Source organism: Homarus americanus, unplaced genomic scaffold, assembly GCF_018991925.1.
Source record: "Homarus americanus isolate GMGI-L3 unplaced genomic scaffold, GMGI_Hamer_2.0 scaffold6317, whole genome shotgun sequence".
Taxonomy (NCBI): domain Eukaryota; kingdom Metazoa; phylum Arthropoda; class Malacostraca; order Decapoda; family Nephropidae; genus Homarus; species Homarus americanus.
The window spans coordinates 20,859,314-20,885,386 of record NW_024730668.1 but is presented as its reverse complement, the minus strand read 5'-3'; the positions used below and the strand labels follow the sequence as shown (position 1 = coordinate 20,885,386).

Below are 26,073 nucleotides of genomic sequence, written 5' to 3'. Positions count from 1 at the left end.
GAGCCACTTCATGCCCAGTACTTGGCAACAGTGCGTAACAGAGACGTGGCCGACCGCCCAAGCGGCTACTCGATCAGTGGGTAAGATATTAAAGTAAAAAAGTAAAGTAAAAAAAAAAAGTGCGTAAGAGAAGTAAGCTACCGCCCAAGCGGCTACCCAGATCAGTGGGGAAGATATTAAAAAGGATGTTTTCCAAAAACTAAAAATTAACTATTAATCTTGTTTGAAATTTCAAACCAATGTAAATATTTACAAATTCACCATAATTCCAACAATACTTGTAATATGCTGCATACCTGTTTCAAGAGTGTATGGAAGAAAACCGAACACATGTCCGTCCACGCGTCAACTCATCAGTATGCTATACAGTACTGCATTCTTGTAAAACTCAAGAAATTGATGTAGTCAGCGCTGAGGATTTAACCCTACTTTTGTTCATACAAGAGACATCCTGGATTGATATACTGAGTTACGGGTGTTAACGTGAATCAAAAGATGTCAGGAGAATCTCGTCTAATCAATCAGATCAAGATGACCGGCGAGGGGTTATGTAGACACATCGATAGTTTGAACATCAGAAATTAAAACAACTCACTCTTCTTATGGGAGATACATAACATCATCCTTGTAATCCATATAACCAAGAGTAAAACAATAGATTGTAATGAAGTGTGATGTGCAATATTTATTCCCACGATATTTCTGAAAGAGTTCTCCAACCTTCGGGACAGCTAGGCGTCTCGGCTGCCCTCTAGGGATCACAACCTACACTACGTTAGTAAACAATGATTGCCATTATAAAAGCTCGTTATATGCAATAATTATCAACAGTGGTTACGATGACACCTCACCCAAATGCAACTAAAGACTAAGAATCAACAAAGGTGAATTAATGAGTGGCTTTGGTATCGGGAGTGTGGAAGAGTGTGCAGCTGTGCCCTGATAGACTTGTGGTTAAGATGGTAAGTTATCACAAAATACTTTCTTTTTCTGTTAATTATACCTGACTATTAGTTAGATAGTATTTAGGTATTATTATCGTTTCGGTCATCCAGTTATTTTAGTATTTTAAGTTATTACCGTACGAGAGAGGTTTAGGTTGGGTTGAAATTATATTTTTCTGATGGTTTTTGATATTTTTGAACGATTCTTACCTACTTACAAATAGGTGGATGATTGAAACGATAATTTTACCAATAATTGTGTTTGTTGTGAAGGTTATTAGTGAAATTATACAACTGCCAATGGATGATGCTTTTGGTGATCCATGATAGAAGAATGAGTCTTAATATTGTAAGCTACCAGTTATACAATAGTTCTGATTTATCTTTTCACAACATAGTTTTTCTTTTTTTTTCCTATAAGTGAGATTCAGATATCAACTAATAACATTTCTACTGTGATGCTTAGTGGATATATATCTAAAGTGACGCCAAGACCGGTAATCATGGAGCAGATGGCGGCTAATATTGATGACTAACCCGCCGACGTGTTATTTGCTTTGATATTTATATGCTTACTATATTTTCATCAGTGAGTTCTGATATGATAATAATTTTTTTGAAATTGCTTCCTTTCGAAGTTAATTATGCGACGAGGGGTGCACTACTTTCTCTTTCTCGGCGTGATGCGTCGGTACACATCCAATCATTTCCGATAGCCGCCAGTTGCCAGTGTATGCTTTTGAGCCACATGGAGCGGGTCACTGCTCTCGTGTCCACAAAAAAGGTAATATGCCGTGGGGTCATGAGGGTGGAGCCTCACAGCTATGAAGTTAGGTAAGGTTAGGTAGGTTTCTTTGGCTAGGTTGGTGAGATCTTCTAACAATGCATCTGCCTCTTGTTTGTCTTATCAACTCAGGTTAGGTTAGGTTTAATTTAGAAACAACCACTTTTTAGTACATTTGCCAAAAATACGGCAGTGTCCACTATAAAACACAGTAAAATTGCAGCATTTTTAAATTTGGTTTCTATGAAAAATCTGTGGCGGGTCAGTCGTCAATAATTACCCAGATGGCTCACACCACAAACATAATAAGTAATAAAAATTATATGACAATGCACAGAACCTAATAGAAGCTGACCTAACCAACCAAAGAAACCTACCTAACCTTACCTAACTTCCTAGTCAGGGGTGGACCCCCTGCCACATTAAACAGAAAGTACTTATTGTGATATCTGGTACCAATAAAAGCAACTTTCTTGAAGTGGTTTTGCGCAATTTTACGTTTTGTGTGGATGTGAGAGTACGCTAGCATAAACAAAGAGCTAACAACATGTACCGACGCAGAAGATTTTGCAGCTGAATACTTATGGTAAATAATTAATTTTTTCAAGTACAAGGTACATAGAGACATCATTTTAGTGTAATATGACAAGTTTTTCACAGTATTTTACCCCACATTTATCATTGTAAATATATTGGAGGACACCAAAACTTTGGATCTACATTCAAGAAAAAAAATTGCAGTTTTGCACATCTGTTACCAATTACATACTTTTTACCTTTACTCTTGGACAGGACGTGTGTATTTACCCCAGTGAGAAGCCTGGCTCTCTCTGGGCCTGGTCTGGGATAAATACATACGTCCTGTACATAACAGACTAGACAAACTCGCAGTTCCCCTCTCTAAAACTATAAAGTTGTATCAAGCTATTACATATTTTTATTAATTTCACTCTTAAAAAGAATCCCAAATAATTCAAAAAATTTTAATACACCCCTGCGGGCTCCATAATATGGTTCCGGTACCCACGAGCTACAGGTTAGGGACCACTGCCCTACCCACTACAGGGGATTTATGCTCATAGATAAAGAACAACTAAAAAAACTAAAAATTAATACTAATACTGTAATGAAATTAAAAAGTTGTTGAATTGTTTTTATTACTTACTACCATACAGTATTACCCCAAGAACCACTGAACAGCCTATCAAAGTAAGGTTTCTCGTGTTTCTGACTACCCTAAATACGGTACGCATAATATTTTTTAAATTGCAAATCGATTTTTAAGAGTGGTAATGTTTCCTGTGTAAATGCTTATTTTTTAATATATTTATCCTCACTGTATACAGTAAATTTTTGTACCATAAGGTTACTAGTCTAGACCATCTTAGTGTGTAAGTTGTGTCAATGACTAAATTTTCTCCTACACCAGTCACATTGTACACCATCAGCATTGCAGATGAATGAAAATTAAATCAGAAAAACAATTCAGTGAAGTTATGTTGTTAGTGTTGCAATTAAAAAAGTAATTTTACAGTTTGGGAGGCTCCAGATTTGTATGCTACAATTACAAACACACTTTTAGTGAGAAAACAAGTGTTCTAAAATAAATATAAATGTGGCACTCCAAAAATAAGACTTTACTCACACTGAATTAACTTTAATTAACTCCGGTAATACTGTACTGTACTTTACATCTATAGAAAACAACTTCTTTCATACCCTGAGAAAACTGCAAATCAAGTTTAGCCATTGCAGTTTTTTAAATTTGTTTTTCTGTAGTTTTTCTTTATTTAAATAATGGATGTATATCTGCCACATCCATTTGGTTCCATTTTTTGTGCTAGACTTTTTGTTTTCATACAAGCACTTAAAATGAACATTGCTTCCAGCATCCTTTCTGTGAGAACACTGCAGCAACTACTGTACATTGTACTATCGCGGACAAAAGTTTGCTCCCTGTAGTGAAACTGAAACACAGGAATGAGTCTCCGAACTGACTTCCCCTGATTGTTATCTGGCGCGGGTGTGCTGTGCGGGTCGATACTGCTTCAGTTTGGGAAGGAGCGAACTTTTGTCCATGATAGTACTACATTTCATCATTTACCTGAGATAAAATGAGACAACCAAATCTACCTAACCCAACAGTGATATACTGTACACTACTGTAATGTCTATTATTTAGGTTAGGATAGGTATGGTAATTTTGGGTAGGTTGGGTAAGTTTTGTAGTTCATTTTATCTCAGATAAATGGTACAAAGTACAGTGTAGCACAAAAATGATAGTGAACACAGTACATCTACTGTCTATTATTTATAACAGGAGAGTTCTGTTGAAGCTTAAAGCAGCTTTAACAAAGCATACTTCTGATGAGGCCAAGAACATCACTGTAGTTAATATATTTTCTAATGTAATATTGTTTTGTTTCAGAATGATCCTTTACATGATCCTCTGGCTGAAGATCCCTTGGGGGACCAACCAGAATTTGAGGTCAAAGAAGAACCATTTGAATTTTTTGATGATTCTGTGAGTCCATATGTAGTCACTTTTCACTTGCACACTAAAGTTCTTGCAGATATTTGTATTATTTAAGGAAATCTGTTACTTACCCGGTAGATTGTCTCAAATATTATTTCTGGGTGGATTGGTTTAAACCATGTTTTTTTTAATTATTATTATTTACAATATTTATTTATTATTAATATACTGTATATTTTTCTTTTACGCATTAGCTCTTTTCTAAGTTTATATTTGATAACATTGTGTTTCTTTACCCTGCATGTGCATACTTAAGGTTCTGGTTTTCAGCTTACTTGAAATGTTTGCAATACAGTATATATACAGTATGATCGTGTCTTAATACAGCATAATCCAACTACAGTAGTGTCCCCATTAGCCAGAACAATTGGCACAGAACATCTCAGGGCTTGAGAGATTGCTGGGTTTTGAGATGAATTCTCTTCTCCTGGAAAAAATTGCATATCCCTGGAATTTTTTCATGCATTGGTAAATTTTACTGTCTGTAAACTTGCGCATCTGGCAAGGAGGCGTAACTGTAGCTGGACAGACAGACAGCTGTGTTTATTTATACAAACACTATTGTACCTGTACAGTATATGCTATACTGTACTCACCTGCAGATGCAGTTGTTTTGAGCTTGTGATACAGGCAGGTTAAATGATGGTACACGATGGTCTGCTTTATCCTTTACCATCTACTGTGGTAATTTTGTGCCACAGGTTTTTTTATGCAGCTTTTAGCATTGTACAGTTGGGGTCAAAAGTCTTGAACACTTAGCAATATCTGGCATCTACTTCTGAGTTATACATACATGATTGGGATATACCGGTACTAATAACACTACTTGTCATCACATATACCTGAACCACAAAATGGGATAAAACTAGCTAGCAGATGATGTGCCTGCTCTCGCTGCCATCTATTAAGGGCATGTAAAACTACATTTTCATCAGCTGATCGACAGGTCTTCATAAGATTTTTTATTAAACCTTTAAAAACCTAATGAGTGAAACATACAGTATTATATTATATATACATTTAACTTATTTATTATTATATGAGAGTGGGCTCCATAGGCATGACTGCTCATTAGGGACAGTGTGGATACAGGTCACTGTACTGTATACTAAGCCAATTACTGTACTGTATACTGTAGTACATATTTAATATTATATTGGGTGTTAATTATTGTTTTATAGTATTTATATGATTAGTATGTGTTTCTGCACTTTTTTTTTCTTTTTTTTACAAATTTACCAACACATATAATCCATCATGACCGGCTAAGAACCGAATCCACCTTATTACATTGATTTATATGGGAAAGATTGCTTTGCTATTTGTACTGTACAATCATTATATGCCAAAAAAAAAGAAGTAAAAAGAATAGAATCCATACAAATAACGAGGACCCAATGCGTAGTGTAGATATCTAACTCTTAATATTTAATGTAACAATTCTGATTAAATTGTCATTCTTAGCTAATCACTAAAAGCCTTTTTTGTTAAGTATCCATAAAATTGTTATGCTAAAGATAATACAGTAATCTGAATGCAGTATATTTATATACTAGTGTAAAAAACATTATTTTTCTAACCTTATGCTGGTCTCAGGTGATTTATTTATAGTCAATAAGTTAACAGGCTTGAAAATCCATGTTTCAATGACCCAAAACTGTTAACAGGAGAACTAAAATTTAAGAATGGAAAACATAGCCATACCTGATTTATTGAAAGGACACATTTCTTGGAGCAATTCATCCTTTCAGGGTGGGGGACACCTTGTGTTCTTCCCAATTGGCTGCCAGAATGGGACTTATCCTGAACCCTTGATCAGAACCCCACCAAAGCATCCATCTAGAATCCCATGTTATGTGCTTATATTCTGTGCACAACTATCTTCCAATAGGCCAAACAACACAACATGAATAAAGGCACACTGTCAGGTTATGAAGACCTTCGTATCAACACATCAGATGACTTCCAGACTAGGTCATTGACAAATGTGTAATACTACAGTACAAACTTCAAAAAGACATAATACAACCACTTGGGACTGGGTGACCACCAGTAAACATGATAAAATGGAATATATGATTTAGGCATAATATTTGCTTCAGGTAGGAATGTAAAATAAGAGCGTTTGGTCTGAAAGTTCATTTGACTGGAATTGAGACTTATCATTTTGTCCAGCTTTGTTGGTTTTGTGGCTGAGCTAACCAAAGTAGGATTGAGGAGTGACTGTGGTTACATGGTAGTAATTGCCATACCAAGTGTCCAGGAATATATTATGGTTGTGAATGTGTTTATCATATTTAATACTTGGTTATTTAATCTCCAATCACTTGGGTTTTGAATCCCATAGAATTGCTGATAATACATGAATCACCTGATCCCAGATCATTTTTTACAATCTCCCTCTTATTATTTAAAGAGAACCACACATATTATTTTGTGTCCCTGGCAATTGTTTATGAGATTTGTTTATATGTTACATCATGTCTAACAAGAATATCAGGAAAAATCATTAGCGACATATAATTTAGTATGGGAGGTGATATTCCAGATATGCTGGGTATCAGAAGGTGTTACAATCATTGAAAATGGAGAAGAATATGAAGATAAGAGTAAAGGGGAAAAAATGCCAGATTTGGAATGTATCGGTGGTCCCTCCAAACCCACCCCTGACACAGAGTCTGACACAACTAATATTGTCAAGGTATGTGGAGGTTCCGTTCATTTATTATAATTTCTTCCCAAGCAATAATCAATTAGCTTTCTTTTACAGTGTTTAGTTTTTGTGGTATATAATTGTCTTCCAGCTGTTATATCCAGTAATGTAGTGTTATTTGAACCAGGTATCATCACCTGGGAGATATGCACCACTAACCACTGGATTTGCTAGAGGTTCCTTATGTGTTTAACCCTAAAGGGGCCCTTATATGTTAAACAGTTATTGACAATATTTAAATATTGACAATAATATTTACTGTTAGGTTAAATATTGGTGTTATTGACAACATAAAATATTGCTGGAATTTAGATTGACGAGTTTCCAAAATTTTCTGTTATTGTCAATAAGTATTCACTTGGTGACTGGCAAACAAGCTCGTCCAAAATATTGAACATGTTAGGTAGCATTGTCAATAAATGTTGACCATAAGGGCTGCTTTACAGTCATGGTCTTTTTATTCTATATGTCCTTGAACACCAAGCAGTGTACAGTTTAAGGAACAAGTATCTTCCCAGCTTTGGCTGATGAATATTGATACCTGGCAAATTATACTAAAAGCATAACCATGATTACATCTGGTCAGTTGGTACGGCTGACTATAGCATTTCCATGCTAAGCTGGCCCATAAGCCATGCCCCTTGTCTATAGCTACAAATAGCTGATTGGTTCCCCTGGGCGTTTTACACCCCCCCCCCCCTTCCCGGACTGCACGTATATAAGCGCATATTTAAATCGACCTTTTATTATAAATATTAAAAATTTTCGGACATCCTCTCTGAAGTGCTAATGCCTTGAAATGATTTGCATTTTGATAATTTCAATTCAATTTCAATAGTTTATTCCTTGATAGAGGAAGACGGATCCTAGTGCTGTCACTAGGTACCCCTGTACAATAACACCAGAAGCATCTGGCAAGTGTCACAAGTATATACAGTATAAATATTATAAAGGGGCTTACTAAAGCCTAAGGAAGGAAGGATATTCCTTTAACACATTATCAATATTATTTACATAGTATCTGGCCAGTATGGGGAGGATCATCGTGTCTCCGTCAGGGGGTCGTGGAGTGGTGGTCCAGCAGGCGTCACGGAAGCGTTGTGTGTGGGGACATCTTAGGAGGTAGTGGATAAGGGTGCGGCTGTTGGGTCTTCTGCATAATGCACAAGAGCGTTGCTCAGGGGATGCGGGGATACCAATCTCCCAAGCAAGTTCATACCCAATGATGATATGGGCAGCAATCACGTCCCTTTTCTGCGACCCTTTCCCATAAACATACGAGAGGTCAGGAAGTTTACGTAGGACATCGTACCAGGTGGGTGGGGAGTCCAGGGGGATGGCTGCTTCCCGAGCTTCTCTCTGCGGCGAATTTGGGTCCTAAGCTGTAAAAGTTTTCGAGGAACAACGTAGTCAGGTGTGGCCTTATTGCAGCCAGTCTTGGCAAGGCCATCTTCTGCCTCATTCCCCAAGATACCGACATGACTGAGTATCCATAGGAATGTCACAGGACGGCTTGCATCCTGAAGTGTGGATGTTAACCCTCGTATTCGGAGGATGAGGTCCTTATTTTCCCCTGATCCAAATGCGATCCCGTCGAGAGCAGACCTGGAATCGCAGCAGATAAGGGGGCAGAAACCATCTGCTTCTTCCTCAGCAAGAAGGGCAAAATTCCGTAACATGGGGATGCCTCTATCTCTTTTTAACTGGTGTAGTTGCACAGGTAAGTATACAGTTGACCATCGTTAATTCGGACTAATCGGGGAGGAAGGGTGTCCGTTTTAGCCGATTGTCCGAATTAACAGATTTAGGGGTTAATATTGCATTATACTTCAAAGTCATTGTTTACGTCACGATTTTATCCCACTTTCCACTGTAATACGTATGTAATTTCAGCAAAAATATTACATTTCCGTGAATGTATTATATCAAGCACAGTATGAATAGAATACCATTGTAATATAACAGTATTTTAACCGAAAACTATTAAAAAAATGAATAACATCTCAAGAACATCGGAAGCTTAGGTAAAGTCTTTTGTTTTCGTCATGTATTTTATCCTATTTTACATTGAAATACATCACGTTTCAGCAAAACTACTATTTATTTCTGAGAATATATTCATTCAGGCGCAGTTTAGGTAACATATACGTGTGATGTAACAGTTTTTTAACTGAAAACGATTCGAAAAACACGTACCCTCTAGCCCTGTTCAAGGAGAGGACTGGGAGAAGCTGTTTGGTGCTGCAGACGATGACAAGGAAAATGATTTGGATGAATTTTAATGAAAATATTCAGAAATATGGTATCGTAGTATTTATTCAAGTCAATTAGGATAGAATATTATTGTAATACAACAGTTTTTTAACTGAAAACCAGTCGAAAAGCGATTACGGTAACATCTTTTGAACGAAAGAAAGCGAAAGTCATTGTTTTCGTCACGATTTTATCCCACTTTCCACTAATACCTACGTCATTTCAGCAAAAATATTACATTTCCATGAATGCATTATATCAAGCACAGTATGAATAGAATACCATTGTAATATAACAGTATTTTAACCAAAAACTATTAAAAAAACGAGTAACTTCTCTAGAACATCGGAAGGTTAGGTAAAGTCTTTTGTTTTCGTCATGTATTTTATCCTATTTTACATTAAAATACATCACGTTTCAGCAAAACTACTATTTATTTCCGAGAATATATTCATTCAGGCACAGTTAAGGTAAAATATACATGTGATGTAACAGTTTTTTAACTGAAAACGATTCGAAAAACACGTGTACCGTGTAGCTGATACTCAACAGCTGGTGGTGCGTCATGTGTCGTTGTAAACAATAGGAGGTTGAAGTAGATTACCAGGTATTATATTAAGTGTGAAATATCAAAAAGGTTTTTATTACCGGTATTTTTTGTAGATCAATGAGAACTGTGATACCGTATATGATATGATAAGTTAGCCTGTGCTAAGAACTTCAACATAGACTACTGAAAACACGTTGTAAGGTAATTTAGCCTATTGTAATTTGGTGAGCTTCATTTGCTGAAGGAACTGCACAACTTTTCATTACTAATTGGTACAAATTTTACGTTTCCATTGTTTACTGGCAGTAAATGGTAAATATTTTTCATGTCTGAAGCTAAAAGTTGCATCCCCCACCCCCCCCCACACTAGTGGTGGAGATGTTACACTTGACCAAAAAGACGCTGGTGTTTTATCCCAGCAGTGGGTGGACCAGCATTTTAGCTTAAGGTCCGCGTAGGTAATATTCCTACAAATCTTTTAAAAAAAAAAAGTTCGTTCAGATTTTGTCCGAATTATCCGAAATCCGGATTAAAGGGGTCCGAATTAACGAGGGTCGACTGTAACTAAATCAATGGAAAGTTATAACCTTCATCTTTTTCAAAAGTTTGCCTGGTTATAACCTCTAGCTGTGATGGTGCCTACCTAAGTCACCTAATTCAGACTTAGTTATGAAATAGGATTTTCAGGATCAGTCCATTATTTTTGTATGTACAGTATATTATATTTTAAGATTAATTCTTTTTATGCAGTTTGTGTAACAATCACAGATAATTCTTACCTTGGGATACAGTGCATTCTCATACATATACAGTACATGTATTTTATTACAGAAGTGCTTCTCTCAGTACTTAACATTACCTGTATTTGTTTATTTTCAGTGTTCTGATCAAGCTGAGGAAAATTGCTCATATAATGGTGAGTCAGGAAAATCTATTAATCATTGACTGTTTGGAAGGGTAAACTTGAGATGAGTGTTTGTTACAGTATGTCTCCCAGGTTCTGTGAGAAAATTATCTTTTCATATTAGAGCTTCTGTGTGTACTGTATTCTTTTTCTGACTTTAAAATGACCATTAATCATTAATTCAACATTCACACTTTAAAAATTTTTGCTTCTGACAAATTTTCTGTCCTCTACTAGTGTATTTTGTTTTATCATCTTTATTTTATGAAAGCTTCTCCTACTATCATATTCTGCTGTGCCACAGGTTGAAGTGAACTATTGCATGTTTCTTAAAGACCCACAGTTGGATTAAATCTATATTTCAGAAGGTGTGGAGCATTACTCAAATGGCCCAAAATAGTGGCTAATGCCATCGACATTATACCAGGGTACTTAAATTAACCAAGTCAAACTTAAGATCCCTTTCCATTCACACTGTCAGTTTTGCTCAAAGAAAGTAAATGTCTTCTCACCTGAGTGTGATCCATGTAGAACAGATTTAAATGAAAAAAATTGACTATCCTTGGACAATTGGATCCTTTAGAGAAATAGTTTACTGTACAGTATTAACTATTGAATAAGACATTTGGAATGACTATACAGGTACACCCCAATAACCCTCGATTTGCATAACCGACAATTACATAGTACCCTGCAAGTTTCGCTGATACCCTGGAGATCCGACGATCGGGAGAGGAGCAGCAGAGCTGTTTCAAATTTGTATGGTTGTAGCGTGGTGTGAATTCTTGCCATGAGAGGGCTCTACGCGCTGCCTGTGACTCATTCCTGCCTCTGTGCTCTTATTTACACTTGCCATGTGTCTCTGACTTCATGTTTTTCGTTATTCCCAACTTTGTGAGTTTGACAATGATGCCTAAATGCCCCAGTGATAGTTCCTCTTGTGATAGCCTAATGTGATGTGATAAATTGTAATAAGAGTGGTGATGGACCAGCAAAGATTGGTAGAGACTTAAACTTACCACCTTAGACCATCTTTACCATCCTCAACACAGGTAAATAACAGTCTCAATTTATGCTTTACATTGCTTATTTATGGCTTATTATGCTTGCTTTATATGTCTGTTTATTTTCTTGATTGACAGTGTGCACAACAAAGTGTACATTTTAGCAAAAAAATAGAAATAGAAGAAAAGTTGTGAAAAAGTTAATATTTCGCAAGGTAATAGCGGTGTAAATTCTGTGTTCTGATGAGCGCTCCCAGGCTGAGTACAGATTGCTAATTTTTTTCCCTCCAGGCGCAAAGATAATTGTGCATACAGGGGGGTCCACGACTTACGAACGCCCACTGATACAAACGGAGTTATACTTTAAATTTACAGTACAGTATTTGATTTACCTGATGACTTTTTTTACCTTTAATTACTGTATTTTGTCAGCTCTGTCACTTGCAGGTCATTTTCCACATTTGCATAGGTTAGCTGGAATTACTTGATGGTAGCTGGAATGTCCCCCCCCACCACACACACACACACACACACACACACACACACACACACACACACACACATATTACTGTAAACCCTGGGTGCCAGCTCGGAAAATACAGCAGAGACCATGGGATGAGCATAGCTGTGGTAATCTAGTTGCCATCATGCTTATAGAGGCAGTTTTACAGCTGGATGCCTTTCTCTAGTCCCAATGCCACAGGGATGAATTTAGGAATTTTTAGCGTCAAGCCCCAGTGGGAACTTGGTGATGAGGCATGTGGAGTAGGATGGTTTATTTTTCATCATATTTTGAATTCTCAGTGTTGACATAAATCACCCTATACAATGAGACATCATTGCACACCAAATATTGGAGTTTTTGGGGGTGCTCAAAATAAGTGCATATGGATATGACTTGTATGCTGTACCTTTGAGCTAAGATTCAATAATTCTGAACTCAGAAATTGGTGGAAAAGAAAAACACATTTTTATGGAGTTACACATAGTGCAAGGAAATTATCAAATAAAGATTAGCCCTCTCCACCTTATTTCACCAGATTATTAAACACCCTAAAGCTACGTTGGGGTAAATGTTGTTAGGTTAGGTGTGGGTAGGTTAGTGCATTTAATCATCAGGCGAATTATTCTAGGGTACCAAATCTTCACATGATCCCAAGGAAGTATTGGAACATAGGGTGATATGTGATGGAGGTATGTGTGCTGTTGATTGATACAAGGAATATACCACAGCTTTTGCCAACATTGATAAAATGTATTGTTGTTTTTTCCAACAGGAAAGAACTTGCCAGCAAAAACTGCAACCCTCCTTAAAACCCAGAAGATGAAGAACTGCTCTGTAACCCTGAAAGACATAAAGACGGTAATCACAAACAGCTCAAGCATAAAGGTATTAACAACCACACCAATCATGAAGATAATGACAGAGAAACCAAGCAAGAAGGTAATCACAGAGAAGCCAAGCCTGAAGGTAACTACAGAAAAGTCAAGCCTGAAGGTAACTACAGAGAAGCCAAGCCTGAAGGTAACTACAGAGAAGTCAAACATGAAGGTAAGCACAGAAAAGCCAAGCATAAAGGTAAGCACAGAGAAGCTAGGCGTAAAGGTAAGCACAGAGAAGCCAAGCATAAAAGTAAACATGGAGAGGCCAAGCACAAAGGTAAGCACAGAGAGGCCAAACATAAAGGAAAAAGTGGGTAACATTAATTGTCAAGTGAAGAAAGAAACAAAAATACCGTTCAGGAAACAGATAACATCCTTCTTGAAGAGAGATAATGAGGCAAGACTTAAACGGGAGCTGGAGCGTCAGTTAAGTAATTACAGAGCAAACATCAAGAGAATGCAGAAGATTTTGGATGAGGAAAAAGCAAAGATGACTAAAGTACAGAATTCTCTGGTAAACTTAAGGAGAAGACTGAGAAGACGTGAACTAAAGATGATGAGTAGTATGAGAATTAAAGAGACTGGATTTATAGCAATGAAGGTGGATATAGAGACTAAATCAAATAAAGTGGAGAGGGAAGTAGAGGTGAAAAATACAATAAAATTAGAAGATTTTGAGAATAAGAAAAGGAAAAGAATTGATAAAATAAAAGTAATGAAGAGGAAGAAGTTCAATAAACTGCTGAAATTTGATGAGGTAACAGTAAAGGAGGAGGAAGTTGTTCAAGAAGAAGAAAGAGGATTAGAAATTAAAAAAACAAATAAAAAGGGGGTTGTACAAGAAAAGAAAAAAGAACAAAATGAACAAGCAAATGAGAAAAAGCAAAAAAAGAAGTTGGAGGAGGCAAAAGGAGGAAAAAGGGATGGTGAGCCGAAGAAAGTTGAAGTTGGGATCAAAACAGAAGTGGAAGAAAAGAATGTAAAACCAGAAATTCAAATAGCAACCTCCCATATGCTGTGGAATGTATTAAGTCGCAACAAGGTTGAGCCTTATTTGGCAAATACTCTCAATAACATTGATGATGTCCATTTTCCTTTACAGCCACATGTTAAACCAAATATTTCTGATGTTCCCCAATTAGTAAAGGAGTTCGTAATTCGGGAAGATATATCAAAATCTTGTACACCTTCATCTGACTCAACAGAAAAAAACCCCGAGTTGCGATATCGTATGCACTACCTTTTAATCCTTCATAAACAGTTTATTGCAGAGCATGGAATGTTGTGTAACTACCAAGCATTTGCTAATTATGTGCCTAGGAATGTGGTGAAGCCTAGTCCTCGCTTCTGGAAGACTTGCACCTGCTACCCTTGCCTCAATCCAGAACTCAAATTTGAGAAGTTCAATATGCTAGGGTTACTCCAAATGAATGGTATGGAATTAGGAGACATCTTGCATGATACAGAGAAGGAGAATAGTCTTATGGCGCAACTGCGTATATTGAGAGAATCCAGAGATATTCTTTCATATGATGCTTGGGAACGAACTTGCAGTGGCACTGTACACTCTAAACGGCGTAGTGTAAGTGAACCAGTAGGCATTGTTGTTGCAAAATTTTTAGAGGAACTTAGTCTTCTGAAATCTCACATACAAAGAACATTTTGTCAATTAGAAGCAGCCAAACAGGCACGAGAGAGAGCTATGCACTCGGCTGATGAAGTTACCTTGCACGTAGACTGTACCCCTGTACCTGTATATCGCCATACTGGGTCTGAACCTGTTTCAGCAGACATTGTTACAATGCTAACAGTTCTGACTGGTTACCTTTGGAGTAATGACGGTTATCAGTCTGTGGTTGTAATGTCTGACAGTAAAGATTACACAACAGCTGCTGTGTGGGCAGGCTTAGAGAAAATTTTGCTTACTTTAGTCCAAGTTGGTAAGAACAAAATAAACATAATATCTGACAGTCCAACAAACAGATACAGAAACAAAAGTAATTTTTACTACATGAGTGATTTTGCTCATGCATATGGAGTTTGTTTCCGTTGGGTTTTTCTTGAGCTGAGTCACGGAATAGGCCATGCTGGCCTTGTGAGGTCAGACTTTGATCATGTTATACGTGACCAGATGTCCATTAATGTCAGTATACCTGTCAGGTATAGTTGTGATGTGCTCAAATTGGTACAGGCTCATACCTCATCAGTTGTCCATATATACACCGATGAAGATGTTCAGAAATACAAGTGTTTATTGCCAAAACTACGTGTTGTGCAAGGAACACAAAAGTTTCATGAAGTTATAATTCTCCCAGAAGACTTTTGGGTGCGGGATGTGGTGAGTCATGATGCTTTCAGAAAATTGTCATTCTGAGGACAGTTTCCTTCAGAATTGGAGTACATACTCTACTGATCCACCTGATTTTTATGTATAATTTACCATTTAATCTGTTGCCTTGTAAATTGTTTCCCAGTTGACTTTAATTATTTAGGTATTTGCATCAGTATGGTTTTATTCTTGAACACTACTATTCTTTAGTTTGTATTGTTTGTGTCATGCAGAAAGGCAGACATTCCACTCTTATTGTTCATTACTCCATGTTATGACAGTTGTTTGTAGGTACATACTGTAATTTGAATTTGCTTATCGTTCCCTTTTATTGATATCAAGTGGTGTCTTGAGTATGGTGTAACCAGCCCAGATGGCATCTGTGAGTGAAAAAATAATCTCTCACACTTTACAACTGTTTGTAACTAGTTTATACAATGTGAGTCAGTTTATTGAATATCTTTCATGAACAGTTGTGCCAAATATTCATACAGGTATTAAGAAGGAAATATGATTCAGTGTTAGATCAAACTTCAAGCAGTGCTCTTTTAGTGTTAAATTTGATGTTTATAAAAAAAATTACTACTTTTAGTTCCAATATATGAATAATTTGAAAAACCAAATTTTCAGGGGAATCATTTGTTTCAAGAACATTTTATTTACTACCCTTACAACAGTAATTTGCAAAAAAAAAAATATATATATATTTTATTATTTGCCTGGGTGTAGACCAGAGGTCCTTAACCCTCTTTGTTCTCAAGTTGTGGTGGAGTATGTAATTTTGATTATTTTAAGGATTCATATATTTTATGGTACAATGACCTAATATTTATCTTATTTTAACCAAAAATCAATAGGATTTCAGGTTTGAGCCTCAGGAATGTAATTTGAAAGCTCACCACCAATAAGTCAGAATGTTTATAAGATTGAGTATTAACCAGTACCAAACAGATCAGCATACTTGTGGAGTTTTTGCCACATGATAATCAACAGATCATATTTGTCAATGCATCATCATCTCTTAGTAAGTACTGTACTGTATTAAGTACAGTAGTTCTTTATTCTTAGGTAACAGTGACCAAATTCCTAATTATTTTAAAAGAAATTGTGAATGCATTAACATAACACCTGTTTTTCAGTAGAGTTCCGTTCTGTCAGTAAAACATTTGTGGTTTTGATATCGAGTTAATATTATTATTGTTTAGATATTTCATTGTACAGCAAAAGTTACAATTGCCATATTTTACGGCATATAAGACGCACAGTCATATAAGACACACCCCCCCATTTTAGCAGGGAGGACGGTATTTAGGTTAAAAACTTTTGTGTGTATTTTCCTCCTGTAGCCATAGTTTTTTTTAAAACAATACATACAGTACCAGTAAATGTGAGGAATAAATAAAAATAATACCAGTAAATAAGTTACAACAAAATATATTGCCAAACCAGTAAATAAAAGCCTAATGAAAGTTTAACACTGTTGCCATTTCCATATACATCTGTACTCCCTGTTCACCATAGCAACGACGACGCTACCTCCGCCGATTCGCTAGCAACGCCCCCCCCCCCCTTCCAACTGCCCAGCCGTCCTCCCTGCTCCTCCACTAAGCCAGCTAACTCGTGTGCAAAGAAATATATATTCCTTTTGCTGTGTTTGCCCTTAGGACAATTATTTCTTTTACTTTTTCACAATATGTATGTCGGATGGTGTGTGCATGTGTATCAGTAAACATTAATTAAGAAAGTTACATATATCTACCCAAAACAACAGCTTGGCCCAGTAGCCTGGTGGTAAAGTACAGATTAATTATAGATCAACCTTTTGTATTTACAATAAATATTTTTGTAGTTAATTAAGAATAATAATAATGTTTAATTAATCAATAACATATTTTTAATTCTGGAGTTGGGTTAGGTTGAATTTAGCCAACTGGAGACAGCAATGGGGGGGATTCATTAGCGTGTGGGAGACCGCAACTTCTCATATAGGACGCAGGCTGAATTATTAGCTAATTTTTAAGACAAAAAGTGCGTCTTATATGCCGTAAGATGCGGTACATACAACACTTAATTTCTAGATGGTTATTCAAAGGTAAAATTATTTATTCTCTTGTTCATTCTTTCCTATTATTTTCATTTGATTTGATTTGATTTGCTATATAGTGTAGGATGCCACTGCATATAGTTAAAAGAAACGCTAATCAGGTTTATTTTTTCAGTAAAAGTATGTTGTGAAATCTCTCAAGTCAGTTTTGGAGAGAAAGTATTTCATTTATAGCTGACTGTTATATTTTTAAATTTGTTATAAATGCAGTGCACAATTACAGTATAGGCAATCCCAGATACCTTTTATTTTTGCAATTTGCTCTTATGTGAATTGCATCGCCCATGAATTTCAATTTTTTTTCTGTATAATATGTAAAAAGCCAATTCTAATACACAAGGCAAGATTTAGTATAGTACAGTATTCCAAGGTCTGTATCCCCACATACTGGTATCAAACAAAAAGTAAGGCCTTAGTGTGGAATGGGAATACAGTACCACAGTAGAGCACATCTGGCAAGACAGTATAAGTAGAGGTTGAATAAGAGCAAAAGAGAGGAGAGGCTGGTGCTGCTCTTGGTTATGGTCACTCTACACCAAAGTGAAAAGGACTCGGTAAGGAGAAGCTGATTTAAACAACTGGTTGTGAGTTCCAAACACTGTACTGTAGGTTGAAATATGTCTGATAAAGCTTGAGTCACCCATGGAGGTCGTGGTTATTAGATAAACATGCAGGTATAAGAATAATAACGTGCATACAGTAGTCTTTAATTAATATTTATATAAAATGTATGATTAATGTGTAGTTTTTTTGAAATACTATATAAGATACAGTATTTAATTTCTGTGTACCTGAAATTGGAACTTTCACATGCTCTCAGTTTTGTAAGCACTTTCAAATGCTCTTATTTTCATAGCTGGGTACACAGTTTATTAAAGAGAAATAAAAAGGACTGATGTACCCAGTGGTATTAGTGTCTACTGGAGGTAAGTTGAACCATGAAATATTTGGGTCAGAAAATTAAATACAGTACGTACTGTATTGCTTTTAAATGAGAATAGGTAAGGCTTCAAAATTATGAATCATGTCATAATGACAATGATGGTATGCATTAAAGGATTCACAATTTTAATTTTTTGTATTGATTGTCTATCTATCTACAACTATGTGTTTTCATAATTGTATTTGGGTCTGTCTTGTACCTTTTAAGTTGTATTTCATAGATGAAATTGAATTTACCAAAACCTATACAAAATCTACCCTGAAGCTGGTTGGGCTATAAGGATCAACCCCAAAGAACAATATGTAATCACATTAAAAACTAATTGATGCAGTTACAATTTGGCAAATTTAGTTACTAAATGTGGTAAATTGGAATTCTAGTTACATTGGACAAAATATCATTATGTTTTTTACAGTTCATAGATGAATACTGTACATTATATTATTTATGACCTAAACTTTATAATTTTCAAGGACTCATGAGAAAGATATAGTACATTATTACAGTATTGCTTTAGTTACCTTATATTGTCAATACTAAACTGTTAAATAACACTGGTGCTACAAAAGATTGTTGGTTGTGCATATGATGACTGTTGAAGTGCATATAATATTCTAGGATTGATTGTAATATTAGCAGAATTATGGATGTCACATGATTAGAATTTGTCAATTTAATCATTGAAGAAAAAGATTCAGAATAAGTGTGATGAATTTTTTAAAAGGTTTTCTTTGTGAAGCAAATTTGCCTCCCACTTATAAATGCAGTGTTAAAAAGCTTGTGAAAATTTTATGTTATACTGTTAATAAATTGGATTTTATCATTAGTAAATGAACAGTATACTCTTATGAATGAGTGTACTTGTTGGTACCAGCAGACAATGAAGTATCTTGCCAGCAGTGAATGAAGATACTATAACTAGTGAGTGAATGGCTTGTGTCCCCTTTACTGTAGAAGTGTTTCATGATTCAATACCCGGTAATAGTAAAGAAAAATTGCAGGTTTTCAGGCATTAAGGCATGATTAGATAAAGTGATAGATGATGGATAGAATGTTGAATTTGGAAGGAATTGGGTTTCATATTTAAATATTTTGCCAATATTGTTTTAAATGTACAGTACTAAAGAACTGAAGGCAGTTGTCTCATTATATCTAGATGAAATTTAATTGATTGACATTGCTAATTTTGTTGTCACTGTTCTCTATCTTTTTCATCAGTTCTGACTGTTATTTTTAAAACTTCTATATTCTCATAATACAAATGCCAGATGTATTTTAAGTTTTTATATGAGTAGCCCAATGTTAGAATGAGATAAGCGCTGCTTAAAACGAAAAGAAAAATCACATCCAAAGTTGCGCTACAGTAAAATTTATGCCACAACAAAACATATATTTAATTGTTTTATAAGAAGTTGTGTACACTTTCTTGACATAATATAATAAATGCATCATTAACTTCACAAAAATACAGTACTGTAGTACAGTATAGGTATCCCTTGTTTAACGATCGGTCATTTAGCAATTTTTCGGTTTAGCAATTACAAATTTATAACACCCTTTCTCATTTAACAATCCTCAAATTTCGGTTTAGTGATCTTCGACTCATTGGGAAAAATTCGGGAGGGAAGTCGAAAAAACTGGGGATTCTGTGCTCCATGTGCACATCATTAAAATACTGTAATGTGGCCTAGAAATAAAGAAAATACTGTGCTGTATACTATAAAATAAGAAAAATTAAGAGCATGGGTGTGTATGTGTGGGAAGTAACATATGTATTGAAGCAGTGAGCTGTAACTGTGGCCAGCTGCACTTTCCCTCCCCCTATGTGACATCACGGCATACAGGCAGCTGCCACAGCTACCACATGCATCTCTTAACGAGTCAACTTGGTGCCTGCCCGGATGAACTGTTGCATGTATAATGTACCAGTAAGTGTGAGGAATAAATATAAATAATAATAATTAATAAAATAAAATAAAAATACTGCGTTGCCACTTGACAATTGTTTCACAGGACACGAGATAGAGAACAGTTGAGAGATTCCCCACGTCGCTCCTCCCTCCCCTTCCTGCTCCCCCACCCTCGCTCTGTGGGTTAACTGCTGAGCACATAAGAAATGTTTACCTGTATTACCTTTTATGTTTTTGACCTCGTGATAATTTTTTTTATTTTTTTGGCACATTCTATATTAATGATTGTGTGTGCATGTAATAGAGTAAAAGAAAATGAAAACAAAATTATGTACAGTTCTCGCCCTTGAATTTTGCCTGCCCTCCAAATCCCACTGACCACGAACATAAAAAATAACAATAAAAATGATGCGATCTACTCACTATCAATTTAGCCCTTTATAAACCAATTTATATTTTTTTTTTGTAAAAAACAATTCTACTGTACTTTGATATTTATGCTAAAATAAGGATACTATAGATGACCACTGGTTATTTTAGTGTTTCATAATTATAATGTGTGCAATTATGCATTAACATGTCAAATTAGTCATATTGGTCGTGTGGGGACTGAATTCAAGGTAAATTTATAATACTGTACAGTTTGCAGAGAAAATATGTTTATTTTTCTGAATTATGAACAGAATTGAATATAGAGTAACTTATTATTTGCAAAAAAAAAATAAAATAAATAATAATAATGCATGTCCTTCAGATAATGTACAGTAAGTCTTCATTTAACGTTGCCCCCGACAACTTTGTTTCGTTATAACGTCGCTACTCTTTAGATACCCATGATTTGGACAGCGTCCCGCCGATTCGGTATAACGTCGTCACGGACTACGGTACTTTGTACGGCACATCACCCTCTCTCACCCAGTCAGAGCGGGAAGAGGAGCCACCCTCTGCCTCTCTCTACCCACTACACACTCGTTTCACCTCTGCCCATCAGTGAGTACAATACAAAATGATTTAGTTTATTTATCTTTTTGGATGTATAATATATACTGTACTATTTTTGCTAAAAATTCTATTGAACTTATGCATATGTAATGTATTTTATGCAGCAAAGGGAGGCTGGTGAACGTAACTACCGTATTTTATCTATTTCTTATGGTGAAAATTTATTCCGTTAACGTCGTTTCCGTTAACTTCGTAGTTTTCAGGAACGGAACCACGACGTTAAGCGAGGACTTACTGTGCTTCACATTGCTAAGTTTCTGAAAAATGGAACATTAATTTTTATAATGATGCCTATATGGAAAAATGGGTATATTATCACCTGATCCTTTCATTTCAATGCATCATAATATAGTGATCCCTCGGTTAACGAACACAATTAATTCCACAGAATCGTTTGTTAACCGAATCCATTATTTCAATGGGATACTGTATTGGGTAATTGGTTCCAGCTCACAGAAAAGTACATACAAAGTAAAGCCAAAAACGCATAAAATTCGAAACACTCCTAAAATTCCCCTAAATTGCCCTTAAATCACTATATATATACAGGTGCTCCCCGACTTACGACGGGGTTAGGGACGCAAATCCAGGTCGTAAGTCCGACATAGATAAAAAAAATAAAAATTCAAATTTTTTTTTTTTAAATAAAAAATCTACAATGAAATACAGTACAGTAAAAGTAATAAATAATGAGGAATAGATACAGTACAGTGAAAGTAATAAATAATGAGGAATGGATACAGTGTGACTGAGCACTTACCTTTAATGTAGTCAGCTGAATGCACATGGGGCCCCCATAATGTTCTAATTATACATGGAGACTACATTAACTGGAAACGTTTCGGTATAGAAAATGCGTGCGTCATTTGAAAAAAAAATGGTCACAACTGCAGCAGTCGTAAGTCCCGACGGTCGTAAGTCCAAGCAGTCGTAAGTCGGGGACTACCTGTATATTAATATAATCCCTGTTAAAGATAACTGGCCCTGGATGAAAATGGTGTCGAGCTGGCAGTTATAAGAGTACAGTATAATTACTCCCATTAGGTCTTGTGTAAGTGGGAATGAAGTGTGGTGGACAGGAGGATATGCCATCTGTTCATTATTAATATACTAAACCAGATCACTCATCACTTCTTTCCCATTATCATAAATATGTACTGTAGAGATTTCATTATGTATTTTGTACCATAATGCAGTTGTTATCAAAACAAGTGAATTAATTGTTTCTCCCAGTAGAAACCGTGTACAGTATCAAGAAATTATGATATTATTGGTTGCATCCATTAAGACAACATGGGCTATTAAAGTGCCTAAAATGTTGGCACTCAGAGATTTTGTTCATCACCTAATACCTCAATTTTTTATAAATTAACAGTAAGTTTAATTTCTTTAATGTTAGCAAAAATTTGACAAAGTTTGAATGCCAAAGGTTCCATGTGTTTAATTTTGAATTGAAACATACATAGTAGGCAATACCTGTAAAGATTTATAATTAAGATAAAAATTTGCTGTGCAGTACTGTGCTGTTTTAAAGCATGTTTAGAAGAAAAAACAATGGAAATATAAACACTATAGATTCGGTACTGTATCATGTAATACCTTTACATGATGAAGACTTGATTTATTTTGACAGTCCAAATCTTAGAGTAATAAAAAACAAGAGATGCATCGATTTAAAATTGTCTTACGAACTAAGCTATCCGTATCACTTACTCACCATCTAGTACATCAGTGAAAAGATCAAACATTGAGGGCTCATTAAGTGGTCATAAAGGCTCATATGTGAGGTAAGGTTGATTTTGATATCTTTATGTGTATGTGTGCAAAGAAATCCAGTATCGCTGTGTTGGAGCATCTTAATTTTTAAGTGCCATGCTAATTTTGAATATTTTTAACATGTACAAAAATTTAGGTGTTGGGAAGATATTCCCAACACTTGAATTATTATACGGTAAATGTTTAAAGTTTTCATGACACTGATTTTTAAGCCCATAGAAATTCTATAAATATCTTATACACATACATACAGGTGTTCTCCTTCTTTCCTTCCTTCCATAGTTGGTCACATTGCTGATCCACTGTTGGTCACGATGAGATCCCAGCCGAGGCATGAATGCTTACCCTGGTGTCGCAGAGGTCACCTTGCTACTGCCTCGGGATTGGCTAATCTAGTGATGTGATGCCAAGTCATGAACAATGTTTAAACTGATCAAGGTAGTTTAAAGGTCTGAGTTACAGTAGCTCTCACCTTTTTGGAGATTTTGCAAATACACCAACAATATTGTTGGTGATTTTGCAAATTGGCTGATTTTTTTGTATTTTTGCAAAATGATTGAATATTTAAGGTCATTTTGTAAAACTATTATTCTTTTGGTTTCTTTGCAATTTGACCGGGGGGTTTCACTTCAAATTCACTCTCATTCATACAACATCTTTAATGTATTGTAACATGGAAACTATGCAGAATCTGACATTTTACCATAGTTACATTGTGGTTTATAATTATTCAAGGATTTCATCCTCCAATTTAATGTACTCTTTGCTGAATCACCCTGTATATACTGTATATATATATATATATATATATATATATATATATATATATATATATATATATATATATATATATATATATATATATATATATATATATATATATATATATATATGTATATATATCATATACAGTATATATATATATATATATATATATATATATATATATATATATATATATATATATATATATATATATATATATATATATATATATAAACATTTCTTATGTGCATTGGAGCTAGCCCACAATGGAGGAGGGGGTGCAGTATAGGGGATATCTCATCTGCTCTCTGTCTTGCGCCCTGTGAAATTATTACCAAATGGCAACGCAGTGTTATTCTTTTATTTTATTTATTATTGATATTTTTATTTATTCCTCATGCTTACTGGTACAATATATATTATTTTTTGTACAAAGAATAGCTTCTTCCACAAGCAAACCATCTTCAAGCCATGTGACACTGATCAACTGCTCAGCCTGGCATTTACCAAGGACAGGCATTGCCTCGGAATACTGCGAGTTTAGTGCATCGCTTTTTCAAAGCAGTGACAATGCAGGTAAGACATTCGGGTAACGACCATCATAAATCTGATCTTGGCCATTTTAGCGGTATTTAGTGCTAATTCTTTAACATCGTAAAACTGGATGCACATCAATAAATTCCGGATCACATTTAGGAAGGCTGTCTGGTCCTTCATCTTCACATGGGTCTGATAAAAGTGAGAACTGAGAAGTGGAGGTGGTAGGGGGGAGGGGCTGGGGAAGGAAGTGGTGAACCACTGCTGGCCAATAGCATAGCAGATGTGTTGCTACTACTCCAGTGTGTATATATGGGAGTATATATACAGTATACAGTATATATATATATGCAGTTCTGGTATGGTACAACTACAGTATTAATATAACTTACATAGTTAAATTAATAATTTTACATTTCTTGGATGTATGGAAGTTACTACTACCCAGTTATATCTTTACACCTTAATTCCATGATTTAAAAATCACTGTTCTGCACGTGGAACCTCCAGTATTCAACCTACCATATATGCAGCTAAGGTCCAAGAAAATATTTACAGTAAACTATTTTATGTTAATGATATTTGTATCAGATGCTTTGAAATCTGTTTGGTAGAGTAGTGTATCCTAATATGCATTTTTGTCTGTTTAGACATGTAGTCTCTACTTTGTCATCTTAGGAATATGTTTACCTGCAGTGGATTATCATAGTTCTATATACAGTGCAGTATTAATGTTTTTATAAGATGAATATGCTGTTTTTTTTATATTATTATTATTATTAATATTATTATTGTACAATACTGCACTACCAAGATTTTATTTTGTTATCGATATCGAGTGGTGTTTCAACGACTTAAAGTACCTTGTGGGTCTTATAATTTATTAAGTACAATATTGCTTTTTCATTTTTATTTAAGTTTTTATTTTGTCCTGTAGGTACAGAAAAGTACATACAGGACTGCACTGTACTATATATTTAACCTGGAATTGTGTTTTGCATACAGTACCAGATAATGAAAAGAAAAGACTCAGAGCTGGAACCTTTATCTGTACTGATGCATTGTCTTCAGACTCACATTCCACATCCATTTATGTTTACTAATTCTGATTAGATGATAGAATCTTTACTATAGACAGCATTGCCAGACTTTTAGAGAAAATAACTATAATAATACAAAAAAAAAAGAATAAACTTTAATGTACTTGATAACCATTTCATTATATTCCTATACTCACATGGCTCATGACTTTAAATTATCTACTTTTTTTTGTCATTTCAGATAGTCCAGCATTATGTAATACAGTACTCTGTGTGGTAATTGTTCAATTCAATTGCATTGCCTCTAAGTTGGACTTTTGTAAGTCGGATGAGACTTATGTGGCAGTTGCATGAGGCAGTAGCTGGGCGAGGCATCATTTACTACCTATTTTTTTTTTTCATAACTATTGCTCTGCTGCATACTCAATCTTTTGTTCATATTTAGAGCTTCCTCAGTGAATTAGTGTGGCCTTTTAAGCAAACAGATTTGAGAAAAATCTGCTGAAAGGCTTTATATGGCAACGACTGTTTTATGGATCATATACAGTATGTGGACACTTTCAGCAGACACTGGAGGAGGTTGGGGGCCTTTGAAA

At 35.3% G+C, this 26,073-nt stretch overlaps 1 protein-coding gene and 1 long non-coding RNA gene across 3 annotated transcripts; both read left to right on the top strand.

Moving 5' to 3' along the window:
• Positions 1–326: 326 nt before the first annotated feature.
• Positions 327–16,766, top strand: LOC121867307. 2 transcript variants are annotated; one of them, XM_042367211.1, is made up of 5 exons: positions 331–962; positions 4,157–4,252; positions 6,813–6,965; positions 10,660–10,696; positions 12,966–16,766. In XM_042367211.1, exons 1-5 carry the CDS (start codon positions 960–962, stop codon positions 15,443–15,445), a joined length of 2,769 nt encoding a protein of 922 aa, XP_042223145.1. In that variant the 5' UTR covers positions 331–959; the 3' UTR covers positions 15,446–16,766. The 2 variants fall into 2 exon arrangements, with proteins under 2 accessions (XP_042223146.1, XP_042223145.1); XM_042367212.1 differs by lacking the exon at positions 6,813–6,965 and having other exon boundaries at positions 327–962.
• Positions 16,767–17,070: 304 nt separating this feature from the next.
• On the top strand, positions 17,071–25,643 carry LOC121867308. The gene is made up of 2 exons (XR_006089108.1): positions 17,071–20,375; positions 24,337–25,643. It is a non-coding gene; the product is annotated as an uncharacterized LOC121867308 (long non-coding RNA).
• Positions 25,644–26,073: the final 430 nt, after the last annotated feature.